General features: G+C 45.7%; 1 protein-coding gene and 1 pseudogene across 3 annotated transcripts; both read left to right on the top strand.

Annotated features, from left to right (window-relative positions):
- The first annotated feature begins 806 nt into the window (after positions 1-806).
- Positions 807-1,806, top strand: LOC114593267 (peptidyl-prolyl cis-trans isomerase FKBP3 pseudogene; annotated as a pseudogene).
- A 3,976-nt stretch (positions 1,807-5,782) lies between these two features.
- Positions 5,783-22,269, top strand: PAQR8 (progestin and adipoQ receptor family member 8). 3 transcript variants are annotated; one of them, XM_077926562.1, is made up of 2 exons: positions 5,783-5,808; positions 15,609-22,269. In XM_077926562.1, the coding sequence occupies exons 1-2, from the start codon at positions 5,798-5,800 to the stop codon at positions 16,699-16,701; spliced, it is 1,104 nt and encodes a 367-aa protein (XP_077782688.1). In that variant the 5' UTR covers positions 5,783-5,797; the 3' UTR covers positions 16,702-22,269. The 3 variants fall into 3 exon arrangements, with proteins under 3 accessions (XP_077782688.1, XP_028577782.2, XP_028577783.2); XM_028721949.2 differs by lacking the exon at positions 5,783-5,808 and adding an exon at positions 7,704-7,997; XM_028721950.2 differs by lacking the exon at positions 5,783-5,808 and adding an exon at positions 8,354-8,491.
- Positions 22,270-22,951: the final 682 nt, after the last annotated feature.

The raw sequence follows: 22,951 nt of genomic DNA, 5'->3' as shown, positions 1-22,951 counted from the left end.
CGGCAACAACAGGGAGGTGTTGGGTGTTTTTTCGTGATATGATAGCCATGTTCAAATATATAAAAGGATGTCACATAGAGGAGGGAGAAAGGTTGTTTTCTGCTGCTCCAGAGAAGCGGAGACGGAGCAATGGATCCAAACTACAAGAAAGAAGATTCCACCTAAACATTAGAAAGAACTTCCTGACAGTAAGAGCTGTTGGACAGTGGAATTTGCTGCCAAGGAGTGTGGTGGAGTCTCCTTCTTTGGAGGTCTTTAAGCAGAGGCTTGACAACCATATGTCAGGAGTGCTCTGATGGTGTTTCCTGCTTGGCAGGGGGTTGGACTCGATGGCCCTTGTAGTCTCTTCCAACTCTATGATTCTATGATTCTTCTCCTCCTCCTCCTCCTCCTCCTCCTCCTCCTCCTCTTCAGTTATTCCCCCCCCCCAACATATACTGTGAGTAATAGGTCCCTGTTCCCTTCCACCTCCTGCCTTTGCTCCCCTTGGCCCTGGCCCAAGAGGCGTTGTGGCTCGCAAACAGCTGAGCTGCATTTTCATTTTGCTGAGGAGTTCCTTCCTTGACTAAGGATAACGCTCTCGTTCAGAAACTTGGAAAGTCCTACTCCTCCCTGACCTTTAGCTGTACACTGATATTGCTGGCAAATTCAGATGACGGGACTTGTAGCCTTTTGTTTGTCTACATGAGTCAACGAATTCTTTCTTTAAATTATCCTCACTGTTAATAGTAACCAAGGAACAATAAAACCAACACAACTTCTGGCTGAAAGATAGCATGGTCCCTAAGAAGGCAAAGAAGAAACCGCCTCCCACTCAGGACAACACCCTCTGTGAGTCAGTCCTGCAAAGTAAAGACAGGGAGATGGTAGTTTTTTAAGGCCCAGCGTAAAAGCCAAGTGCTATCAAAACCCACAGGGTTGAAAATGTAGTCCCGGCTTCGTGAGGGAGCCCTCACTTGTGTGAGGCGGCAACGAGGCTTGTGAGGAGGTGATGCCATGGCGGCTCCCGCGCGGCCCTGGGACCCCAAGGAGCTCTGTGGAGACGCCTTCCCAAGAAGGAGATCGTCCACTTCCTGCAGGAGCAGGCAGCGCACAAGTTCCTGTCAGAGCACAAACTACTAGGGCAGATGTGGCCAAGACAGCCAGGAAGGAGCCGCTGATCATGGCATATAACGAGCTCTTTGAAACCAAGAGATTTAATGGTACTGAGAGCCCAGAGCATGTAGCAGAGCAAGTGAAAAATGTCAAGACTGATGAGGAGAAGCGCAAGGAGACAAAGCCGGAGGAAGCTGTGGGTGAGGGCCCCCCAAAATATACAAAGTCAGTACTTAAGAAGGGGGATAAAATCAACTTTCCCCAAAAGGGTGATGTCGTTTACTGTTGGTATACAGGGAAGCTGCAAGATGGAACAGTCTTTGATAGTAACATTCAGACAAGTTCAAAGAAAAAGAAAGCTGCAAAACCACTGAGCTTCAAAGTTGGCATTGGAAAAGTGATACGAGGCTGGGACGAAGCTCTGCTGACCATGAGCAAAGGGGAGAAGGCTCACCTGGAAATTGAACGGGCAATATAAAATACAATGAATACATATATATATATAAAACAAATGCACACAAGCACATTCTGGTCTGCTTTGCATGTCATGCTGGCATTGCTTTCAAAACAGATGTGCTGTTAAGAACTGGATTTCTGCAGGATAAATTTAATTTAATTACAGTGATCTGCTGAATAATTGCTTCTAACACAGATCCTCAAATATGATATCCATGTTTTAGGTTTGCTGAGCAAGAGAAAAATATTTTGGGGTGAGCAAGTCAGTAAAACATTTAAAGTTCACATTATCTAGTACTGTACATTTCCGGAACAACTAATCAATATTTTTTTTCCCTGTTAATGTTCCTTGTGCCCAAATTGAAAACAAAAACCAAAACCTTCAATCGAAGTTGATTTTTCAGTGATAAGTAAAACCAAATTAATTCTACAAAAGATGTAGTAAAAATAACGCTCCACAGAAGGTTGTTTTATAATTTAAAGAATATATTTCTTCTATTTCTTTGGTTGATGGGGGTAAGCTGGACAATGAGATCCAGAGGTGACAAATCATTAGAATCTCAAATGTATGTGCATACTTTCTAAAATGTTTTTGTATTTTCAAACACTTTTCAAGGTCAGTGGGGGGGGGGAGGGGAACTTAACGACCCTGCTTTTCTGCAAGAGCAGTTTGTAGCAAAACAAGTCTGTTATCCACTGGTTCAAACTGGGTCTGATATTTGACAACCTCTGTTCTGACTTAAATAAAAACCTCTTGACCAGTTCATCATAAATACTCAAGTATAGCCACATGAAGGCACAGCAGTTTCTTCAAAAGGTGGTTTTGCTTATGGTTTATATAGTGCTGCTATCCTTTCAGAAGTCGGGATATTTTGAAATGCAAAGAACCTCTTTTTACATAGCAGAAGATCAAATAATGCTAAGCAGGCAGTGCAATAATCCATCTACAGTGGTACCTCGGGATGCGAACGGGATCCGTTCCGGAGTCCCATTCGCATCCCAAATGAAATGCAAGACGCGACGGCGCGTCTGCACATGCGTGGGTCACGTTTCGCTGCTTCCACGCATGCGCGTGACGGCATTTTGAGTGTCTGTGCATGCCCAAGCAGCGAAACCCGGAAGTAACGCACTCCATTACTTCCGGGTTGCCGCAGAGCGCGACTCAAACACGCTCAGCCTGAAGCACATTCAGCTTGAGGTATGACTGTATTCAACTGCTCGTGTGGCAGATAGGCTCTGGTTCGGGTGATAGGGAGAACGCTCTCGCCGTCCCTATGTGAAGGGTATTAATAATAATAGAGCCTGTGGTTAATATTGGGCAAGAGGGAAAGTCATCATCACTATGATGTTTGTGTTTTCTTACCCAAAATGCCTTTCACATGCACTTTTTGTTCTTTGACTTTCCTGTCTCTTTCCACCTCCTTTCAATCTCACCTTCATTCACAACCTGTCTGCCTGTGGCCTCCTTCTCGCTGTTCCTGCCTTCTTCACCTTTGCTTTCTCAAACATTTATACACCTTTTCCTGCCTTCTTCTGTTTCCTTTCACCTGCTGCTCCTGCCTTCGTCTCTCCCTCTCACTTTCCATTTTACCTGGCTCACTTTCTTCCACCTGATGTCATCTTCTCTGCCACTTTAACTTGCCTTTCTTCGACTTTGACTCCTCAGGCCAACTTGCCTGAAATCAAAATAAACAGGATTTCTGGTAAAGGTACGTCATTCTCAAAAACTCAAGATAGCCAGCAGCCGTACTTGGTTGGATGATGACATCTGTGGACAATCCTCAGATTCTTTGAGACTGAAGTAACCTACAGCTGTAGGTCCAAAACAAAAAGGGTTGTTTGTTTGTTTTTAATTTGCAGAGTCCTGCCATTCTTTTTAAAAACCAGTAGAAAAAAGACTGTCATGGAACCGAGAAATTGCACAAAACAAATGAAATACCGTGAAATTTGTGCCATTTAGGTTTTTTAAACCTGTTTGTAAAGGCAACACTAGAATTTTCACAGCTGAGTCCTCAACTCTTTGTTACTGTGCTTTGCTTCTTCTAAGCTGGGCTTTGTCTAACACTTGCCATTTAGTTTTTCAAACCTTTTTTTGTAAATTCAGTATTAGAAACTGTATCTTTGAGTCCTCAATCCTTTATTACTGTGCCTTGCTTCACCTAGGTCAAGCTAGGATTATAACACTTCCGAATTTTGGGGAGTTCTATCCCCTTTTTTTGAATTTTGGTCATTTAAGGTTCATGTTTTTTCCATTTCCTTCTGAGGAAACTGAATAGTTCAGTGAAACGAGGTTTGTAGCCGGCATCCCATTAAGGCTTTGTTTAATTTTTTCCTTAAATTTTTGGATTCTTATTATTTAGTTTATTTCCGTAAGATAATATTTCTAGTCGATTCATTCTTTTTTAAAAGGCAAATCAGCATTGAAATATTCAAGTTACAGTCCTGTGCATACTTGACTTCTGACTGACATAGTATCTGCTTGTTACTTTAATTAATGTTAATTAAGGATGTGGGCGGCGCTGTGGGTTAAACCACAGAGCCTGGGGCTTGCCAATCAGAAGGTCAGCAGTTCGGATCCCCGCGACGGGGTGAGCTCCCGTTGCTCAGTCCCTGCTCCTGCCAACCTAGCAGTTCGAAAGCACGTCAAAGTGCAAGTAGATCAATAGGTACCACTCTGGCGGGAAGGTAAACGGCGTTTCCGTGCGCTGCTCTGGTTCACCAGAAGCAGCTTAGTCATGCTGGCCACATGACCCGGAAGCTGTACGCCGACTCCCTCGGCCAATAAAGCGAGATGAGTGCCGCAACCCCAGAGTCGGCCACGACTGGACCTTATGGTTAGGGGTCCCTTTACCTTTTTAAGGTTTTCTCTCCCTCTGGGGACCTGAGCCTCTTACCTCTTTCGTGCAGGTTTCAAGGTTTCATTTTGCTTTTTCTATGGGGGCCTTTCTTTTCCTCTGTCGCAACCACTGCTTATCTGCCCTCTCCTTGTGTCCACTTGCTTGCCCAACCCTCCTACTCTTAGAGTGTGCACTGAATGCCACTCCTTACGACTTAGTGGACTCTCACACTCTGGGGCTTGCCCTCCAGAACAGGAGGTGTCTGGACATACTCTTTCCAGAGTGAGCGCTCCACTGCCGCCACCAGTCCATGCCCCTCTTTTCTACAGAGAGCAGAGGTGCCCCATGGCTTCTAGGCCTCCCGCCACAACCCTCTGCCTTTTGTGGCATGTGATCCACTAAAATTGGGCGTGCAGTGTTAAGTTGTGGGTGAACATATCAGACAACACAGCAATTCTTCAAACAGCTCTTGTATATTCACAGGCCAGGACAGAACTGTAGGGTTCAGTCAGCCTGCTTATATAGAGCTCCAGTACAATGTAACTGTAACAATTTTCTAAAACTATCCAATCACTGAACGTCACTTTCGATCCCTTATTTGCATAACTATCTACAATATCCCCCTGCTGGCCCAGGGTGAGAACTTCAGTACATAACACCCAGCCTCTTCCACAGCCAGGGAGCATATTCCCAACCAGGGTGAGACTGATGCTGCATCAAGGCTGGGTCGGGTCAAGCCAAAGTGGGGAGGTGGGAAGAAAAACGAAGAAAAGGCAGCCGCGCCCAGGCTCAGCTGAAGGGTTTGCATGTAGTGACAGATTTTCTGGAACCCACTGAAGACCTAGGGAGGTGTTTCAGAAGGAAAAAGAGAAAGTTTACTGCTTAATGGAGTTTGCTGGGTTAGTCCACTAAAGTCTACTACCTCCAATCTGAGCGTATTCAGTGATGTCCTGCAGAAAGGATCATGGCAGCTTCCAGCAAAACTGCATGATTTTGTAACCTGAGAATTGAGTCAAGCATGTGTTCAAGTTCTGGCCTTTTTTAAGGTGCACACTTTCGAATTGCACACTTAACACTGTAATGTAGTGTTTGAAAGTATGTGCATCATGCTCAACAGAGAGCTGGGGTTGTTTGAGTCTCTCTGTTGCCTATACATTGTGAGACAAACTTGGGTATACTGCTGTGTAATGGGCGATAGCACTATTTGGACCTGTGTTTGAGTAGTCATACACTTGAAAGTCATGCATTTGTGGCCAGTTTATAGTTGCTTCTCTATTTGAATTTTCAGAATACACAGAGTGGGGGAACTACCATTGTTCTCCTACCCCTTCAGAGCTTCAAAGGATTTCAGAGCCACAGCTGTTTTTCACAGCTGCTGTGCTATTGAAAAACAAATTGACCTAAAGGACATGAAGATCTGGTAATATAAAAGAAACTATCTTTGAAAAGATCAAGGGTTTGGAGAGAGATGTTGTTTCTTCCATTGCTGCTAGTCTTTAAAGCTGATGATTGCAGATCATTGTCAGTAAATATTATAAACTAGATTTGGGAAGACCTGCAGAGGTAAGATAGGGGCTGTTTAAGCTGACTGTGGAAAAAAACAAGTGCAGCACGTTGTATAGCATGCGTCAGGAAAGATGAGTGTGCATAAGTCAAAGTGACTCTCATGCATGTGATCGTTTGAGTGATCCTATTGTATCAGGGTGAACATTTGCAGAATGCAAGTTTGTGACGGTGCCAAAAACTGGGATTCAGCTTGTAGCTGTCAGTTTCTGTGAAAATGCTTGTGGGCACACACATATCTTGTGATTGTGCAGGATGCTGACATTGTGCCCATAGTGGCCCAGATTCTGATCTGGGAAACAGAGCAGGTTCTCTTCCAAGCATCCTTACGACCACAGTGAGAGTTTCACCATAGCTTTATTTTGATAAGTGGGAAGGTGTGTGTGGTTTTTTAAAAAATGTATTTCTCTTTGCCCTGGTTTTAATTTGGGGCGGGGATTGTTTGCTTCATTGTAATTTGCTTTGAGTTGCCCTGGGCAAGATAACATTCAACTTTACGCACTTGGCAGAAAAATTATGAAAAAATAAAAAGGAGGCGGAGATCCAGGGAAAAGAAGACACTGGCAACCCCATCTGCCATTGCACCAGATATGTTTTGACTATGCGTGATTTGGGCTTCAGGTGCGATTCTGGGAACTCACCTCTTTGAGGTCTGTGCCCTGGGTGGCTGCCTAGCGGCCCTACTGATAGCACTGGCCCTGCAAACCCTATAATTAAAAAATGCTACAACGGAGGCTGCATTTGCAGGGTGATGAAGGGGGCAGGTGAAGAGGAAATGTAGGAAGAGGAAGAAGAGGAGGGCGGTGGAGAGAGGAGGCAGTTCCCACGCTCTCATTAGGCCAACCAGGCAGCTGTCTCAGATGCAGACCTCACAGGAGCCAACCTTGGAGGAGCACAGCTTTATACAGTTCAGTTTTGGTTATACAGCATCTTACAGATTTCTGATGATATTTTAGGCCTTTGGCTAATTAAGGAATCTATGGCAGGGGTTCTCAAAGGGCATGGCAGGAGAGGATGACAAGATTCATGAGCAATCATAAAATATCTAAACATTCAGTGTAGGATCAACATGAGAGCAAGAGCATCAAGTGGTTCATGTTCTTATGTGGCTGCATTGTTTTATATTTTCTGGCTGTCCCATGATCGTATTCTAACGTAGTTGTGTTCTATGTTACAAATCAAGCACTGCTGGGAATTGTTTGTTTCCCAATGTATTTCCTATCAATAAAAACATCAGTGCTGCGCAAACGGATTCTGAGTGTGGCCCACATAAAAATGTTTGGGAACCACTGATCCTTTTAAACTGGGTGGGTTTGATGAGTAGTTTTTTGGTTGTTGTTCCTTACTACGGTATTTCTGTGTTTTTATATTAAAAACGGCCCCATGATCCTCAGATGAAGGAAGATATAGAAATGTAATATATAATAATAATAACCAGGAAGGCCAACTTGAATAAAATATTCGGGTGGGTGGGAGGTAAGCCTCGCCCACCTAATCGATCACATGATGCGGCGCGTACATATTATTTGAATGGCAATACCCATCAACTTTGGAGAGTCCGGCCCCCTCAAATATTTTATTGGAGGGGGCGGAGGGCTGAAGGGATCTTCTGACCTGTTTACTTTCATAGCCTGAAGAATTTCATCATTCTCACAAGACATCTGTTTCTGAGAACTGAAGTCAGCCAAAAAACAACACCCCACCCCACCCCGCCCCCGCTTGTGGTTGTGCGCCGCCAGCAAGCCGTTGTCCGCGTCGCCTGGCGCGCAAGACAGGTTTCCCCCGGCGGCCGGGCGCGCAGCTTCGTCGGCCTCGGCGGGGCGAGAAGCCCCTTTCCGGAGGAGGAGTCCGCGGGCCCGGCCGGGCAGGAGGCGGAGGAAGGGGCGCGGCGGCCGAGAGGGAGGCACCGGCAGCTCGCCGGGCAGCTTCTGGGCACGGCGGCGGGCGCCCCGAGATGCCCTTCTCCGGGGCCGGGATGGAGCCTCCGCCGCGAACCCCCGGCAGCTGAGCGGGCGCCGCGCATCGCCCACCTACCTGCTGCTCCAGGTGAGCTGGCAGCGGGAGTCGGGGGGGGGGCGGGCTGTCCAGAATGCCCTCCAAGCATGTGCAGAGTGCCGTTTGTCCGCCCGCACCCGCAGTCAAGCGCAGCCCAACGCTCAGGCGCAGTCGAGGGCTCCTCCACTCACCTTTTTAAAAAGCCCCCCCCCCAGGTCCGTTTGCATCCCGGCCCGAGGCCAGGTGAGGCGGCAGGATCCCACCCCCACCCCCGCCGGATGATGCCCGTCTCTCTTTTTTCCTGGCAGCCCCTTGGCGCTCCGCCGCAGGTGCCCCGATGCCCGGAGAGGAGCGGCAGAAGGGCGCGGAGGACTTTGCGCAGAGCCCCGCCAGGGTCTGCAACGCCGCTGCGAGGAATCCTCAGCGAAGGGCGCTTGCTGCGTTTTCTTCGGTCCTCTCCACCCGCGCCCGGGCTTGTCTTTGCGCACCTGCGTGTCCTGTTTGCGTTGCCTCTCTCTTTCAGCGGCGTTGCGCGGTGCCTGAAGGTGGGTTTTTGCCTCGGTTTTTCCTTAGCGGCGAATCTGGCGCTCATCCTCCTCCACCGTCAAGGAGGAATTGCTCAGAGAGCTGGTCCTTGGGACTCTACTGGCAGGGGGACGATGCAAGCCCTTTCTTACCCAGCTGGTCCGCCCTCATCTACCCCCTGCAATTAATTGCAGGAGATCCCACTCGAGATTACTTAAATTGGATCACATTAACTTGTTGACCGGTCTGTTGGTGCTCCCACGGGGAGTGGGTAGGTTAAGAGAATGTTGTTGTTGTTTAGTCGTTTAGTCGTGTCCGACTCTTCGTGACCCCATGGACCAGAGCACGCCAGGCACCTCTGTCCTCCACTACCTCCCGCAGTTTGGTCAAAGTTAAGAGAATAGACTCTCCATAATCTTTCAACACAGCCCCATTGAATTGTAACCTGCTCCGTTTATTTTGAATATGGAATATTGTTGTTTCTTTAATAATTGCCAAGAGTGCAATTTGTGTGTGTGTGCGCGCACTTTGATGAGGGAGATGAAGGGAGGTTCCCTTGCAGTTTTCTTCCTGGATTATCTAATTGCCCATCAAATGCTGCACATACAAGACCCAGGAATCTTGAGGAGGCCTGGGACGCCTAGATTCTTGTTTGTATGCAAGAATCAAGCGCTGGTTGGAAAAGGAACAGGTCAGTTTCCCGCTTCAAAACTCCCAGCGAAAGGTGCTGGATGAGCTGTCTTGGCAGCCTAACTTGTCTCTGGGCGCAGATTTTCAAACCCCTGGGTGGCTTGGGCCTGTTGCCCTGTTATTGCTTGCACAGAGGAAGTCCGGGCTCCAACCTTCAAAGGTTTATAATGTCACTGGTTAGGTGTGGCAAGTCTTCAAAAGGAGTGCTGTGGAGGGAGCTGGAGAAAAGGAAAGCAATGTGGTTATAAAAGCATCTCATGTGTACAAGTTGCAGAATCAACAGTGGTAGAATTTACACAAGAGCCCTCACAGTTTATTAAGTTAATTAGGATTAGTGTGTCCCTCCTAGTAAGGTAAAAGGAAGGAATGTTAACTTCTTCACTTCTCCATAAACAGTATAAGAAGCCACATATTTGGCTGAAAAACTATGCAGAGGAATCTCCTCCTCGTGCACTTTTGTTTTTAAGTTATTTTTGGTACTTAGAATAGTAGTTTTGTTTTTCTTGAGTCAATTTTGCAAGTGGGTAAGGAATGTATTATAATGGCTTTTGTTGATAGACTTTTTTACGCTGTTACAGCTTTTCAGCAAAGATTTCCTCTGTTTATTTGCGGATTTAAAGTTTTTTCCCAGCTTTTGTGTAAATATAAATACACTAGATAACTTATCTTTTTACTGTTGTTGTTTTTTCTGAACGCATAATGCTTTTATATATTCTTTGTTGTGGATTGATCATCTTATGGAGCTCCTTTTTCTTACACACTTTCCAACTCAGTCTCCTGCTAAGCCCTAACCACAATTTCAGGCATAGTGCAAAAATTAGGAATGAACTAACTAATCAATTATTTCTCCAGCTACAGTCACTGACAAGTTCATTCAGCCTCATTTCTCCATTAACATGATTTTTAAATATAAAAAAACTGCATTAAAATGTGAATCTAAATATGTATTTCTGGAAATACCCACCATTAGATATATTTTCTCTCACAATACATTTTGATATATCTTTTGAGCAGAGAACTGTGCCACCATAATTGGAGAACTGCAAGCTGCATTCTGATCCACACATTATTCCAGGAGGTTTAAGTCAGGTCAGCTAATACTGGAATTAAAGTCCTATTGTATAGGTTATTCCCCTGAGGAACCGTGCATCGCTCAGTTCTCCACTGGAGCTTGCAGAGGTCACAGAATTGAACTTAGCCGGTGCCAGCTTCTAACAGTGTTCGCTCATATACAGCATTTCTGTGAATTCAGGCTTGATTGGCTTTCTGCGTACCATGCAACCACAGTTATTTCAGCCGTGGGCCGGTCTACTGTCCTTCAGACCTTGTGGGGGGCCGGACTATATTTCGAAAAAAAGTATGAACGAATTCCTGTGCCCCACAAATAACCCAGAGACGCATTTTAAATAAAAGGACACATTCTACCTATGTAAAAACACACTGATTCCCGGACAATCCGTGGGCCGGATTGAGATGGCGATTGGGCCGCATCCTGCCCCCGGGCCTTAGGTTGCCTACCCCTGGTTCAAGCCCATCAAACAAATGAATCGTTCCAGGTTGGAAGGGGTGCTACCAAAGCCTTATGAGGAACAGTTGAGGGAGTCAGATATGTTTAGCCTGCAGAATAAGAGACTGAGAGGAGATATGGGAGCCATCTTCAAATATCTCAGGGGCTGTCCCATGGACCAAACTTGTTTTCTCCTTCTCTGAAGGTAGGACTTGAACCAGTGGCTTCAAATTACAAGAAAGGGATTCTGACTAAGCATTAGGAAGAACTTTATGACAGTAAGAGCTGCTTGGCAGTGAACGGACTCCCATGAGAGGTGATGGACTCCCTTTCCTTGGAGGGTTTTAAGCAGAGGTTAGATGGCTACCTGTCATGGATGCTTTAGCTGAGATTCCTGCATTGCAGGGGGTTGGACTAGATGACCCTCAGGATCCATTCCAATTCGACAGTTGGGTTTTATGTTGTGAACCACCCTGAGACCTACGGGTATAGGGCAGTATACAATTTTGTTAATAAATAAATTATAATACAATGCTGTGATTTTGTGATAACTGCTGTATTTTGGCCCTGCTTCTTTGCTGTGTCCTACTAGGAGTCCTTATCTGCTACTATTTTGTGATTTTAGGCATCTGTACTATTCCTATGGGACGCGGGTGGCGCTGTGTGTGAAACCACAGAGCCTAGAACTTGCCGATCAGAAGGTCGGTGGTTCGAATCCCCGCAACGGGGTGAGCTCCCGCTGCTCGGTCCCTGCTCCTGCCAACCTAGCAGTTCGAAAGCACGTCAAAGTGCAAGTAGATAAATAGGTACCGCTCCGGCAGGAAGGTAAACGGCGATTCTGTGTGCTGCTCTGGTTCGCCAGAAGCGGCTTAGTCATGCTGGCCACATGACCCGGAAGCTGTACGCCGGCTCCCTCGGCCAGTAAAGCGAGATGAGCGCCGCAACCCCAGAGTCGTCCGCTACTGGACCTAATGGTCAGGGGTCCCTTTACCAGGAGTCCTTATCTGCTACTATTTTGTGATTTTAGGCATCTGTACTATTCCTATGATTTGTAGCGGCTATTGCATCACACACAAATAAAATCAATCTGACCTCCATAGAAAAGGTTTAAAAATAATTTAAAAGTTTGGGGAAATAATTTGCCAGTGTATTGCATCTAACCTTTTTCTAAACTAGAACTCCTTCAGAAATTTTGGGGGGAGTATTACATAGACCCCCCCTCCCCCAAATGCTAAGCGCAGCAAAACATACGTAGCTACACTCATACTTCTGGAAACACGTCTAAAAGCAAAAACAGTGGACTATTGAACCATAGAAATGCCGAATTCTGTACTCCTTAGGGACACATGAGCATAACTTTGCAGATGGGAGTATATGAGCTCAGTATCCTGTTTTAGTACTGCAGTCAGCCAGATGTGATTGAGAATTGGTTTCCCTATGCCAGATGTATTATGCAGAAGACACCTTACAGAATTCTAGGCAAACCCATCTGATAGATGCTCTCCTTTCTGTTTAAACTGACTTAACAAGTTTTAAAAGCTCTTGCAGTTGTGAAGATGAGCTTGAAAGTGTGTGAGCAATGCTTGGTTTCATTTCAGAAGCTGTGTGGAAGGACTCGGGGGGGGGGGGTGTGATGGGGGAAAAACCTGGGCGCTTCCCAGCCCTATCCGGAGTATTCTGACTATAGCAACACCCATTTTATCCTCACGTTCTTTAATATGTGCACCAGCTAGTTGCGCCTCCCCCAATCTCTTTAATTTGCATCGGCTAAGTTACTCAGACAAGTTGCACACAAATGCTGTTATTTGGGAGTAGCCAAAATAGTTCAGCTCTCCGAAGGATAGAGGGTAAGCTGAGGCTGAAATAGATGCCCTGCGAAATGAATATAGCTGTTCAGCAAACGGCTTCGCCCACGCAGAAATGAGAGAATAGAAGCTTTGTGGAAGTGAAACAGTGAAGGCTGCTGACCTTGGGCTTTTCAGTCTGTAATGTTAATTGCTTGCTGCTTTGTTCATCATCACCACATGACTGCTGAAAACTGGCAAGTTGTTCTTGTTTGCTAATGTCCTGGAATTTTCTCAAATGAAGGATTCAGTGAGTGCTGTTGATTTTTAAATATTTTTTAGCTTGTTTTCCAACTCTTAAGTGTTCAGTTATTTTCTGAGAAATCTTGACTCTTAATTTAACTCTTCTAACACCAATGTTTTCATCAAGACACCACAGATGCACTTGTTTTGTTCTACATATCCAAGCAGCATGTGATGGTTATCTGTGGTCATGGGAAACTTGTAGAACAGATTTTCATAGTGTCATTGCGATAAAGAAAATGTGTCCTTTGCACCTGCTAATAATGAACTGGGGGAGGGGGGAGTTATGTGGTTCCTAATAACACATTTTAGGGACGCGGGTGGCGCTGTGGGTTAAAGCCTCAGCGCCTAGGACTTGCCGATCGCATGGTCGGCGGTTCGAATCCCCGCGGCGGGGTGCGCTCCCATCGTTCGGTCCCAGCGCCTGCCAACCTAGCAGTTCGAAAGCACCTTTGGGTGCAAGTAGATAAATAGGGACCGCTTACCAGCGGGAAGGTAAACGGCGTTCCGTGTGCTGTGCTGGCTCGCCAGATGCAGCTTGTCACGCTGGCCACGTGACCCGGAAGTGTCTGCGGACAGCGCTGGCTCCCGGCCTATAGAGTGAGATGAGCGCACAACCCTAGAGTCTGTCAAGACTGGCCCATACGGGCAGGGGTACCTTTACCTTTACCTTTAATAACACATTTAGCATTGGTTTGGATCTTAGTACTGAATGGAAACTGTGTGGAAGATGCTGGCATTACAAAACGAGAAAACAAGTGGATTGAACAAAAACCAATGAAAGCTCTCACATGGTTAGCCATCATCATCCAGACCTTTTGATTTTGTGTTGGGAGGGGTGGTGGTGGGGTGAAGTTGAGTATGGCTGCTCTTTCTATTTCAGGGAAAGATGAAACAGTGAATTCTGAATTAATTTAAACTTCAAAAATGGTTGTTTTGAAAAGGAGCTCTTGTTGAGGTGGATGTGAAAATTAGGCTCCCTTTCGCTGGAACTTCGTTTTCAACAGTGGAGGAGTGGGAATTTGGTAACATCTGTGAAGTGGGTGGAGAAAATCATTTGACTTTCACAGGAGGGAAGAGTTAGCAAATTATTACGTGGTCAGAGGGCCTTTTTCCTCTTCCCCTTTCCTCCTCCTCCTTTTAAAAAAACATAATTTGATGCTTGAAGCAGCTAGGAACTGTGACTCCTGCTACACACTTTCAAAACAGAGCAAGAAATCACCATGTGCATTGTACTGAGGGGAAGTGGGGAGATGGCTGCCTTGGCTCTTGTAATTGTAAGCTAACTATCCGCCCTCTTGGAAGTCCATCTTCCTTACTGGATTGCCCATCTCATGCTCCTGCACTTCAGGAGCGTTTCTGCACAGGCAACAACCTTTGCAATTTAGCTGGACTGATACTTATGACCTGGCCTTAGTAAAATGCCAGCATGAAGCACCTGCAGGTGTAATACAAAAGCAAGGAACACTAGGCTGCCAGCTTTTGTTGTTTAGTCGTTTAGTTGTGTCCGACTCTTCGTGACCCCCTGGACCAGAGCATGCCAGGCACTCCTGTCTTCCACTGCCTCCCACAGTTTGGTCGAGCTCATGTTTGTAGCTTCGAGAACACCGTCCAACCATCTCGTCCTCTGTCGTCCCCTTCTCCTTGTGCCCTCCATCTTTCCCAACATCAGGGTCTTTTCCAGGGAGTCTTCTCCTGAGGTGGCCAAAGTCTTGGAGCCTCAGCTTCAGGATCTGTCCTTCCAGTGAGCACTCAGGGCTGATTTCCTTCAGAATGGAGAGGTTTGATCTTCTTGCAGTCCATGGGACTCTCAAGAGTCTCCTCCAGCACCAGAATTCAAAAGCATCAATGCTTCGGCCATCAGCCTTCTTTATGGTCCAGCTAAGAATGCCAAACAATGAGGCATGCTGAGAGGATCTTGCCTTCAAAACTGAGGAGCACAATGATCTTTAATAGTTGCTTATCTCCCCACTGGGGTGTTAGGGGAGGGGTAGTACCTCTGGTGGGGGACATGGCCTGCTCCTTCTGGAATGGCTTGGTCCACACCCTGCACTCAGCTCTCACCTCAGGCTCCTAGAAGCTGTCAGCATGCGATAGCAGCCAGACCTCCAAAAATGCTTCGACTGGCTGGCTAAACCAGGTGAGGGAGCTGATGGGTCTTAAACCCTCTGTGGGCTCCAGCTGATTGAGTGGACAAGACCAAGAGTGGGTCCAATAGTCAAGAAGGTGGTTTCTGCACATGCTGTGGGGAGAAATGAGGGCAGATGGGCCTCCTCGATGAGCTACATTCCCAGGTTGCTGAGTCCCATCTGCCCCTCAGTTTCCTTTACAGCACATGCAGAAGCCTCCTTTCTGACAGGCATTATGGTAAGAACGCATACGTTTTAAGTCCGTTGGTTCCTTAGTTTGCAAGATCTGTGAATGGGAGCGGGAGTCAACGAATACATTCCATCAGCGGAAGCCCTGTGGAAGTGCTTCTGCAGGAGGGCTTTCTGCCCCCAAAATTGCCTCAGGGAAGTTGAGGGAGCTGCCAGAACTGTACATGGAGGATCATTCCCTCTGAGAAGCTGAAACGCTTGCCCAGATGCGACCATCGCCTTAGTGTAACGTTGAATTCCTCCTAGGATGTGTGGTTGTTTTCTTAAAACAAGTTTAATAGCAGCTTTGCACAGGGGAAGAAGGAGAGCATACACAGAAGACTTGAGTTCCACCACCCTTGCTCCTGCCTTCTGTCCATACTTCTTAGATGTCGTGTGACACAAAGTGACATACACAGAGACTATGAAATATCTGCCTCCGCTTATTTTCAGTTTCTGCTCTTGTTAATGGCTTCTCTTTCTCTTTTCGCTTCAGGGATCCACAGGACCTCGCCAAACACTTTGGCACGATGACAGCCATCCTGGAACGGATCAGCACCCTGTCCGTCAGTGGACAGCAACTCCGCCGGCTCCCAAAGCTCTTAGAAGAAGGCTTCCCCAAGATGCCTGGCACCGTCAAAGAATCGGATGTCCCCCAGCTCTTCCGGGAGCCGTACATCCAAGCTGGGTATCGGCCCACGGGCCAGCATTGGCGCTACTACTTCTTCAGCCTCTTCCAGAAGCACAACGAGGTGGTGAACGTCTGGACCCACCTGCTGGCAGCTTTGGCTGTGCTGCTGAGGTTTAATGTTTTTGCGGAAGCGGAGGAGTTGTCTTTGGAAGTCCAGTCCCTGCCCCTCTTCCTCTTCGTCCTCTCCTCTGTCACGTATCTCACTTGCAGCCTCTTGGCTCATCTCTTGCAGTCCAAGTCTGAGATGTTCCACTACACCTTCTACTTTGTGGACTACGTTGGGGTCAGCGTCTACCAGTACGGAAGTGCCCTGGCCCATTTCTATTACAGCTCTGATCAAGCCTGGTACGACAAGTTCTGGCTCTTCTTCCTGCCGGCGGCCGCCTTTTGTGGGTGGCTCTCCTGCGCCGGCTGCTGCTACGCCAAGTACCGCTACCGACGCCCTTACCCCATCATGAGGAAGGTGTGCCAGGTGATCCCAGCAGGGCTGGCCTTCGTCTTGGACATCAGCCCCGTGGCGCACCGTGTGGTCATGTGCCACCTTGAAGGTTGCGAGGAGACGGCTGCCTGGTACCACACCTTCCAGATACTTTTCTTCCTCGTCAGTGCTTATTTCTTCTCCTGCCCGGTTCCCGAGAAGTACTTCCCAGGTTCCTGCGACATCGTTGGCCATGCCCACCAGATCTTCCACGCCTTCCTGGCCATCTGCACACTCTCCCAGCAGGAAGCCATCTTCCTGGATTACAAGAACAGGCAAGACATCTTCCGCAGGCGGCATGGACCCCTCTCCGTCATTCTGTCCTGCGGCTCCTTCTTTGGCTTAGTGGCTTGCAGTGCTGTCACCGCACACCTCCTGCAGCGCAGAATCAGGGTGGAGCTGACCATCAAGGAATCCTGAGGGATCGCCGTGGGGACAGGGCTCAGGCCCGGCCTTCTTGAAGGAAACCGGCAAAGATGAGCTGCGTATAAATACTGTATATAAGTAAATTAACAAAGGGAGTTGCCTCTATAAATTATAAACAAGGAATTGCTTGCAGTCTGGAACTACCATAAAAAAGCTGCCTTATGTCCTAAACATTTTATTTTTTTTACTGCAGTGTAACAGTTGCTGGCCAAAGAAGCTTTTTGGGCAGATGTTTCTAAGTTGTCCTGAGTTACCTGCTGAAATTTGTATGTATGTCAAAGAGAAGTGGGAACGGATAAATAATATAAAAGGGAAGTACTACGGAAATGCTCATTTACAAAGGCGCAATTCTAACCGAAATACTAAATCTGTGTCTGTCACAATGGATGTCAGGGTTCACATACCTGAAAACCAAAAGTAGGTGTGTGTGTGTGTGTGTTTGTGTGTGTGTGTGTGTGTGTGTGTGTGGAGGGAATCCCTGCATATAGCAAAGTAGCATGTCAAGGAGAAGACCAGACCAGACCAGACTTCATCCACCTGCCATGCTACTGCAAGAGTTTTGTTTTTGTTATGGGAGGCATTTAATAGTTTCAATTGCTACCTGCAACTGGAGACAGCACATCATAAATACAGGTTTATGAACTCAGGAGAATGGGTTGTAGATCCAGGTATATGGTGAAGATTGACAGGGTTCAGGGACATAACCCAATTTGGTCTGTTCCATTTTAGTTACCTGTGGCCTTGAGGCTTGAACTTCCTCCTGAGTTGTAAATTTCAGGAATAAATATTTTATGTGTCAGTAATAGTACAGATAGTGCAAACAGGAGTAGTGTTTGGTCTCAGTGATCTGTTTACCACTCTGATTTAGGTATTTGTGAATTCACAGCTCCTTTGTGGAAGAGAGCGAGCCACCTTTTCTTCTAGTAAGATGCCCTGTACTAGTATGTCCAAATTCTGTTTTTCTTCTGTGGGTTCCTATTTGTTTAATCATAGCAAACGATTCCCCCATAGCAAAAGAGAAACCTTCCTCTAGGTGTGTATCCTCCCCCCCCCCCACTTCTGTCCCTCACCTCACCTCCTGAGTTGGTGAAGGGGAAGCAAGGTAATACATGCAATTTTATCTTGCTCACATAATCTGTTGGCTCTCACATTTTTTCTTCCGTTGTTGAGATGTTTCAGATAGTGCAGCCGGCTTCCCTCTGCAATTCGCTTGAAGGATCTTGGGATGTGGAAAAGAGGAGGGGAGAACATTTCAGCAGAACAGATACGAGAGAAAGGGAGGGGTGGGAGTCCATTTCGATGGGGTTCAGCTGGCTGTGAAGTCTGGTTTTGACAGGAGCCCTATGACCATAAAATTGGCTGCTTCTCCATCACCCTCCTGGATCCTCTGATTATGCTCTGATTGTGAAGGTCTGTAGCGTCCATCTCTCTAGAAAATACAAGATCTTCTTGTATCTCCCAAAGGCTATTATTTTTGTGTAGCCTAGTTCCTCCTTAGCCCATTTCTGTGGCCTCCACTGCACACTCCTGCTCAAATCAGCTGTCTGGGTAATGTGGTGAGACTTTTCTTCTCCTTTCTTTACACATAGCCAGAGAGGGGCTGGTGATGTCTTCATCCGATGCACGTTGCCTGTTTGGCTTCCCCATGCCTGCAACCTCTCCCCACAGCTCCAAAGAAGCCGTCTTTGTTTGTGCAGTGGCTGTCTCAAATGTACACACCTCCGCTTAACCACAAAATTAACGTGACTTACGTTTTGAAATCAGATGGGAATTGGTTTGTGGAAAACTACAAGATAGATATGGATTGTAGCTAATGTCATGTACAGCTTCAAACACCAGCCATGGGAACGAACTGGAACCAGAGTAAATGTCATGTGTACACAGGCAGCCTAAGATAGTGGAGCTTCAAACACCCCATTCACTTTCAGCTGTTCCTGCTATCCTTCTACTCTGCATGGGGTGAGCTCTGGGACCTGTGTGTCTTTTGAGAATGAGATACAGTCGTACCTTGGAAGTTGAACGGAATCCGTTCCAGAAGTCCATTCGACTTCCAAAACGCTGGGAAACCAAAGCGCGGCTTCTGATTGGCGGCAGGAAGCTCCTCTAGCCAATTGGAAGCCACAGAAGAAGCCTCATAGGACGTTCAGGTTCCAAAAGAATGTTCGCAAACCAGAAAAATCACTTCCGGGTTTGCGACATTCGGGAGCCAAAACGTCCGAGTACCAAGGCGTTCGGGATCCAAGGATACTGTAATGGTATTGAATTACTACCCCAGTCTTGCCTACCTTGAAAGGACACACAGATTTACCCTAATCATTGAAGGAAGGCCAGTTAGGCTGGATTTACAGATGCACCAGAATGAGGCAGTAAAGTCCTGAGATGATAAGAGTAGACCGTATCACTTTAGACTGCATTACGTATATATATAATTTTTAAATGCACACACGTACTACCTAGAATGATGTAGCCGTCTTGCAGTGCTAGTTTAATAATTTGCACTGGTGTTTATTTTTTTAATATAATTCCTATCTGCAAAGTAGCGCGTACCGTACATTCTGCTACCTAATTCTTCTCCACAAGACACATCTTGGACCAGATTAAGAATGCACTGGAAGTGTCACCATCTTCTTAGATGAAGCAAGGCTGGCGTGACTGGTGGGTTTTGGTTTCACTGATAGTTTAGGGACCATGGCCTTCCATCTTCTCTGTCCTTTCCATCCCATAACCTCCCTCCCTGGCTCCAGCTTCACACTGTATTTTAGGGACAGCTCCTTTGGAAGATGGGTTTATCCGTAATGGCCTGGCTTCTCCTTTTGGAAAACGGCAGCTAATTGTATCCCAGCTTCTCTTAGACAAACAGGAACATGCAGAAATTCAGCACTGGTACCCTTCATGAAAATTTAAAACAACGATAGAGAAAGAAACACTCAGGGATTGGTAATGAGATATGGAGCCATTCTTTCGTTAGAGCAATTTGAACGCATGCTGAGCTTGACTGTGAACAAATATAACGGGAACCCAGCGAGTCTTGGGCCTAGGCAGGATGAGGCTGTGTTCAAAGCTCGGTTTCCATGGGACCAGGTTTCTTTGTTGGTAGGCAATCAGCATGAAATATTAATTTCTCCTTTGGCTTGAAGGGTAGATTTTTGCATAAAATTGACTCCTGTACTGCTTGCTCTGCAGCAGTCAGTGAGGCGTATCATTCAAACTCGGGTCACTGAGTGTAGGCGCACTTTCTGCTTTTGAAGCTGACGTTCTTGCTTTGTGCGCGACACAGAATCACACGTGTAAAGTCAGACCCCCAGTTTCCAGCAAAATGTAATTTTCAACTGAGACAACCGATAGGCTCCGCTGATAGGCACCATGTTATCTTCTAGCATGTCGCTGTACTTAAACGGTGTTAAACAGAACATGTGTATGTTCTGTATGTAATGCAATGTAAAACTCAGTAATAACAGTAAAAACTCTGTAATAACAGAAAATAATTTTTCCAAGCTGAACAGTGCATATCTGAAAGCCATTCTGTCTGTTGTGCCAGAATATGGCAGAACTGGGCTAGATTCTGGACAGTAACAATTCAGATTGCACCAGGGCCCATAGGTGTGTCGTTTTCAAATGCTTCCCCTTTGTAAAATCTAAACATCTCCCTTTGTGCCGCAAACTAATACAGAATAAAGGAATGGGGTGTATTAAAACTTTTCTCCGATGTGATGGTTTACTACATGTGATCTTTTTACACCATTGAGCATTCAGAAGGACGACTCAGCCCACTTTTGCAGGCCAAAGTAGTACAGTAGTACAAAGAGAATGCACTTTATCCTCTGTAGATCACCTTCATGAATTTGGTGAAAGTGAGTTTGGCTTATGTAGTTTTTAAAAACAAGGCATTTAGTCTTAACGCTTCTGATTCGAGTATACCTCTTGCTTGTTGTCACCAAAAGTTGTTAATACAGTATAAGATACTCAAATATGTGCTAAAATTATTTGAAGAACCCTTATCAGCTTGAAGTTTAATGCAGCCAATTTCACTTTTAAATTACCACAGATTGAAAACTAACCACCCAGAAAAAGGAACGCATGAAATGTCATGTTGGATAACTTTAAAATATAAGAAGGGAATTGATATGTTCACCGTTCTGAACTGGTGGACTATATGGAAATTCTCAGTGATTTTAGACCACCACCTAGTGGTATAATAAACCAAGATTTTCTGATACCTTTAAAACTTTGGGCTTGAGATGTGTTTAACTTACACTTGAGGCTTGTCCCTGCTTCTGCTTGTTCCATGCCTAGACAGCATGGGTCTGAGCAGTTTCCCTTCTGGCCCGCTCCTTTCTTTAGCTCTAAATCAGAACCAGTGACCATCTGCAAAAAACCCAGTTGCTGTTTGCTCCAATTGAGTGCTAAAGAGCAGTTTTCCTCAGAGGCAAGCAGCAGGACAAAAGGAACTCTGAGCTCTAAGCCCTTGCAGAGCTACTTTATTTAAATTCAGTAGGAGGTTCCTTTATAAATAATAATTTGACCCAAGTTACTTTTCTATTATTATAATTACTGTGTGAGATACTAGTGCTGTCCATGTCCCCCTCTCTGGGACTTCACAAGTCACGTTCATAGCTCCTCAAGTAGTCAGTGGTTGAATGTATACTTCATATACATTCAACCACTGACTCCATGTTGGAATAAAAACATGGTATTAAAAGTGATGACCGAGTCCCATTTAATGTATTGAAATGTTTGTGACTGGCATCAGTGGGCCTAGAGATAAGCATGTATGAACACTTCTGAATTACATTTAGTTTGAAAGAGCACTTTGAGGACCAATCCGGCGATTCTGAAAAGAACTTCGGTGCAATCGGTTATTCCCCAGATCCTCTTTAGCAACAATATCTTCCTCAGATACTTGCCATAATCAGCTGCTGCCTCTTCTTCTCTACATTTTCCAAGGAGACTTAGCCAGGACAGATGTGTTAATTCAAAAGTTTGTTGTCAGGTAAAGTAAAACTGATTATCTTCTATAGAACAATCAGACAGAAACTTGCAACTTTTACTTTGCAGACACCCTTACATCTAGATGATTAACAGCAATTGAAAATGTAGGCCTATTTACAGTAATACTTGCACACCAAGATTTGGGGGATGAGAATGTCATCTGCAGCCTCATATATTGTTGTTCATGGGCTTGGGCAGGATATGAATTTAATAAACAAATTTCAACTGTTCAGGTGTGGTGTTTAGGCAGAACAAGGGCTGAGTTATGTGAACTTATTGTTTCCAGTACGTAATTAGAGGGGCACATTCTAGGTGCTTCTGGTGTGTTTTGTGTACTTAATGCCTTTCAAGGGACGGTTTTTAATGACAATTTTAAAAAATACATTAAAAATAAGGGTGGGGTGGGGTTGTATTTTCTTTTTCCAACCAAGGGGTGTTAGTTTTGATACTGCACAAATGACTTCTCCTTGTTTATCTCCTGAAGTCTGTATTGTTCGGAACATTTGCACATTTATACTGTATTAACAAATGTTGAAGGGAATCAAGAATAAAAGCTGAGAAATTTAAAATAAATATTCCAGTCAGCTGTGTATTTTGTCACTGAATCTGAAAGAAAAGAGAAGACTCTTAGAGGAACTTACGGGAGAAATTGTTCCATGGGGTGGTGGTTGGTGGGGAAGGGAGCTGGGCATGTTTAGCCTGGAGAAGAGGAGGTTAAGGGGTGATATGATAGCCATGTTCAAATATATAAAAGGATGTCACATAGAGGAGGGAGAATGGTTGTTTTCTGCTGCTCCAGAGAAGCGGACACGGAGCAATGGATCCAAACGACAAGAAAGAATATTCCACCTAAACATTAGAAAGAACTTCCTGACAGTAAGAGCTGTTCGACAGTGGAATTTGCTGCCAAGGAGTGTGGTGGAGTCTCCTTCTTTGGAGGTCTTTAAGCAGAGGCTTGACAACCATATGTCAGGAGTGACCTGACATCCTTCCGCAGGGCCTGCAAGACAGAGCTTTTCCACCAGGCCTTTGGTCAGGGCGCAGCCTGACCCCCTCCTCTGGCAATCTGCACAGAATTTTGCTTGATGGTTGCCATTAATTTTATTTTAATTTGATTTAATTAATTTTATAATGAATGTTTTTAGAATGTTGGACTATTTTGATTGTTGTTAGCCGCCCTGAGCCCAGCTTCGGCTGGGGAGGGCGGGATATAAATAAAAATTTATTATTATTATTATTATTATTATTATTATTA

The sequence above is a fragment of the Podarcis muralis genome, chromosome 3 (genome assembly GCF_964188315.1).
Source record: "Podarcis muralis chromosome 3, rPodMur119.hap1.1, whole genome shotgun sequence".
NCBI classification, from domain to species: Eukaryota; Metazoa; Chordata; class Lepidosauria; order Squamata; family Lacertidae; genus Podarcis; species Podarcis muralis.
Note: the sequence above shows the minus strand (reverse complement) of the source record. Positions and strands in the feature narration are given on the sequence as shown.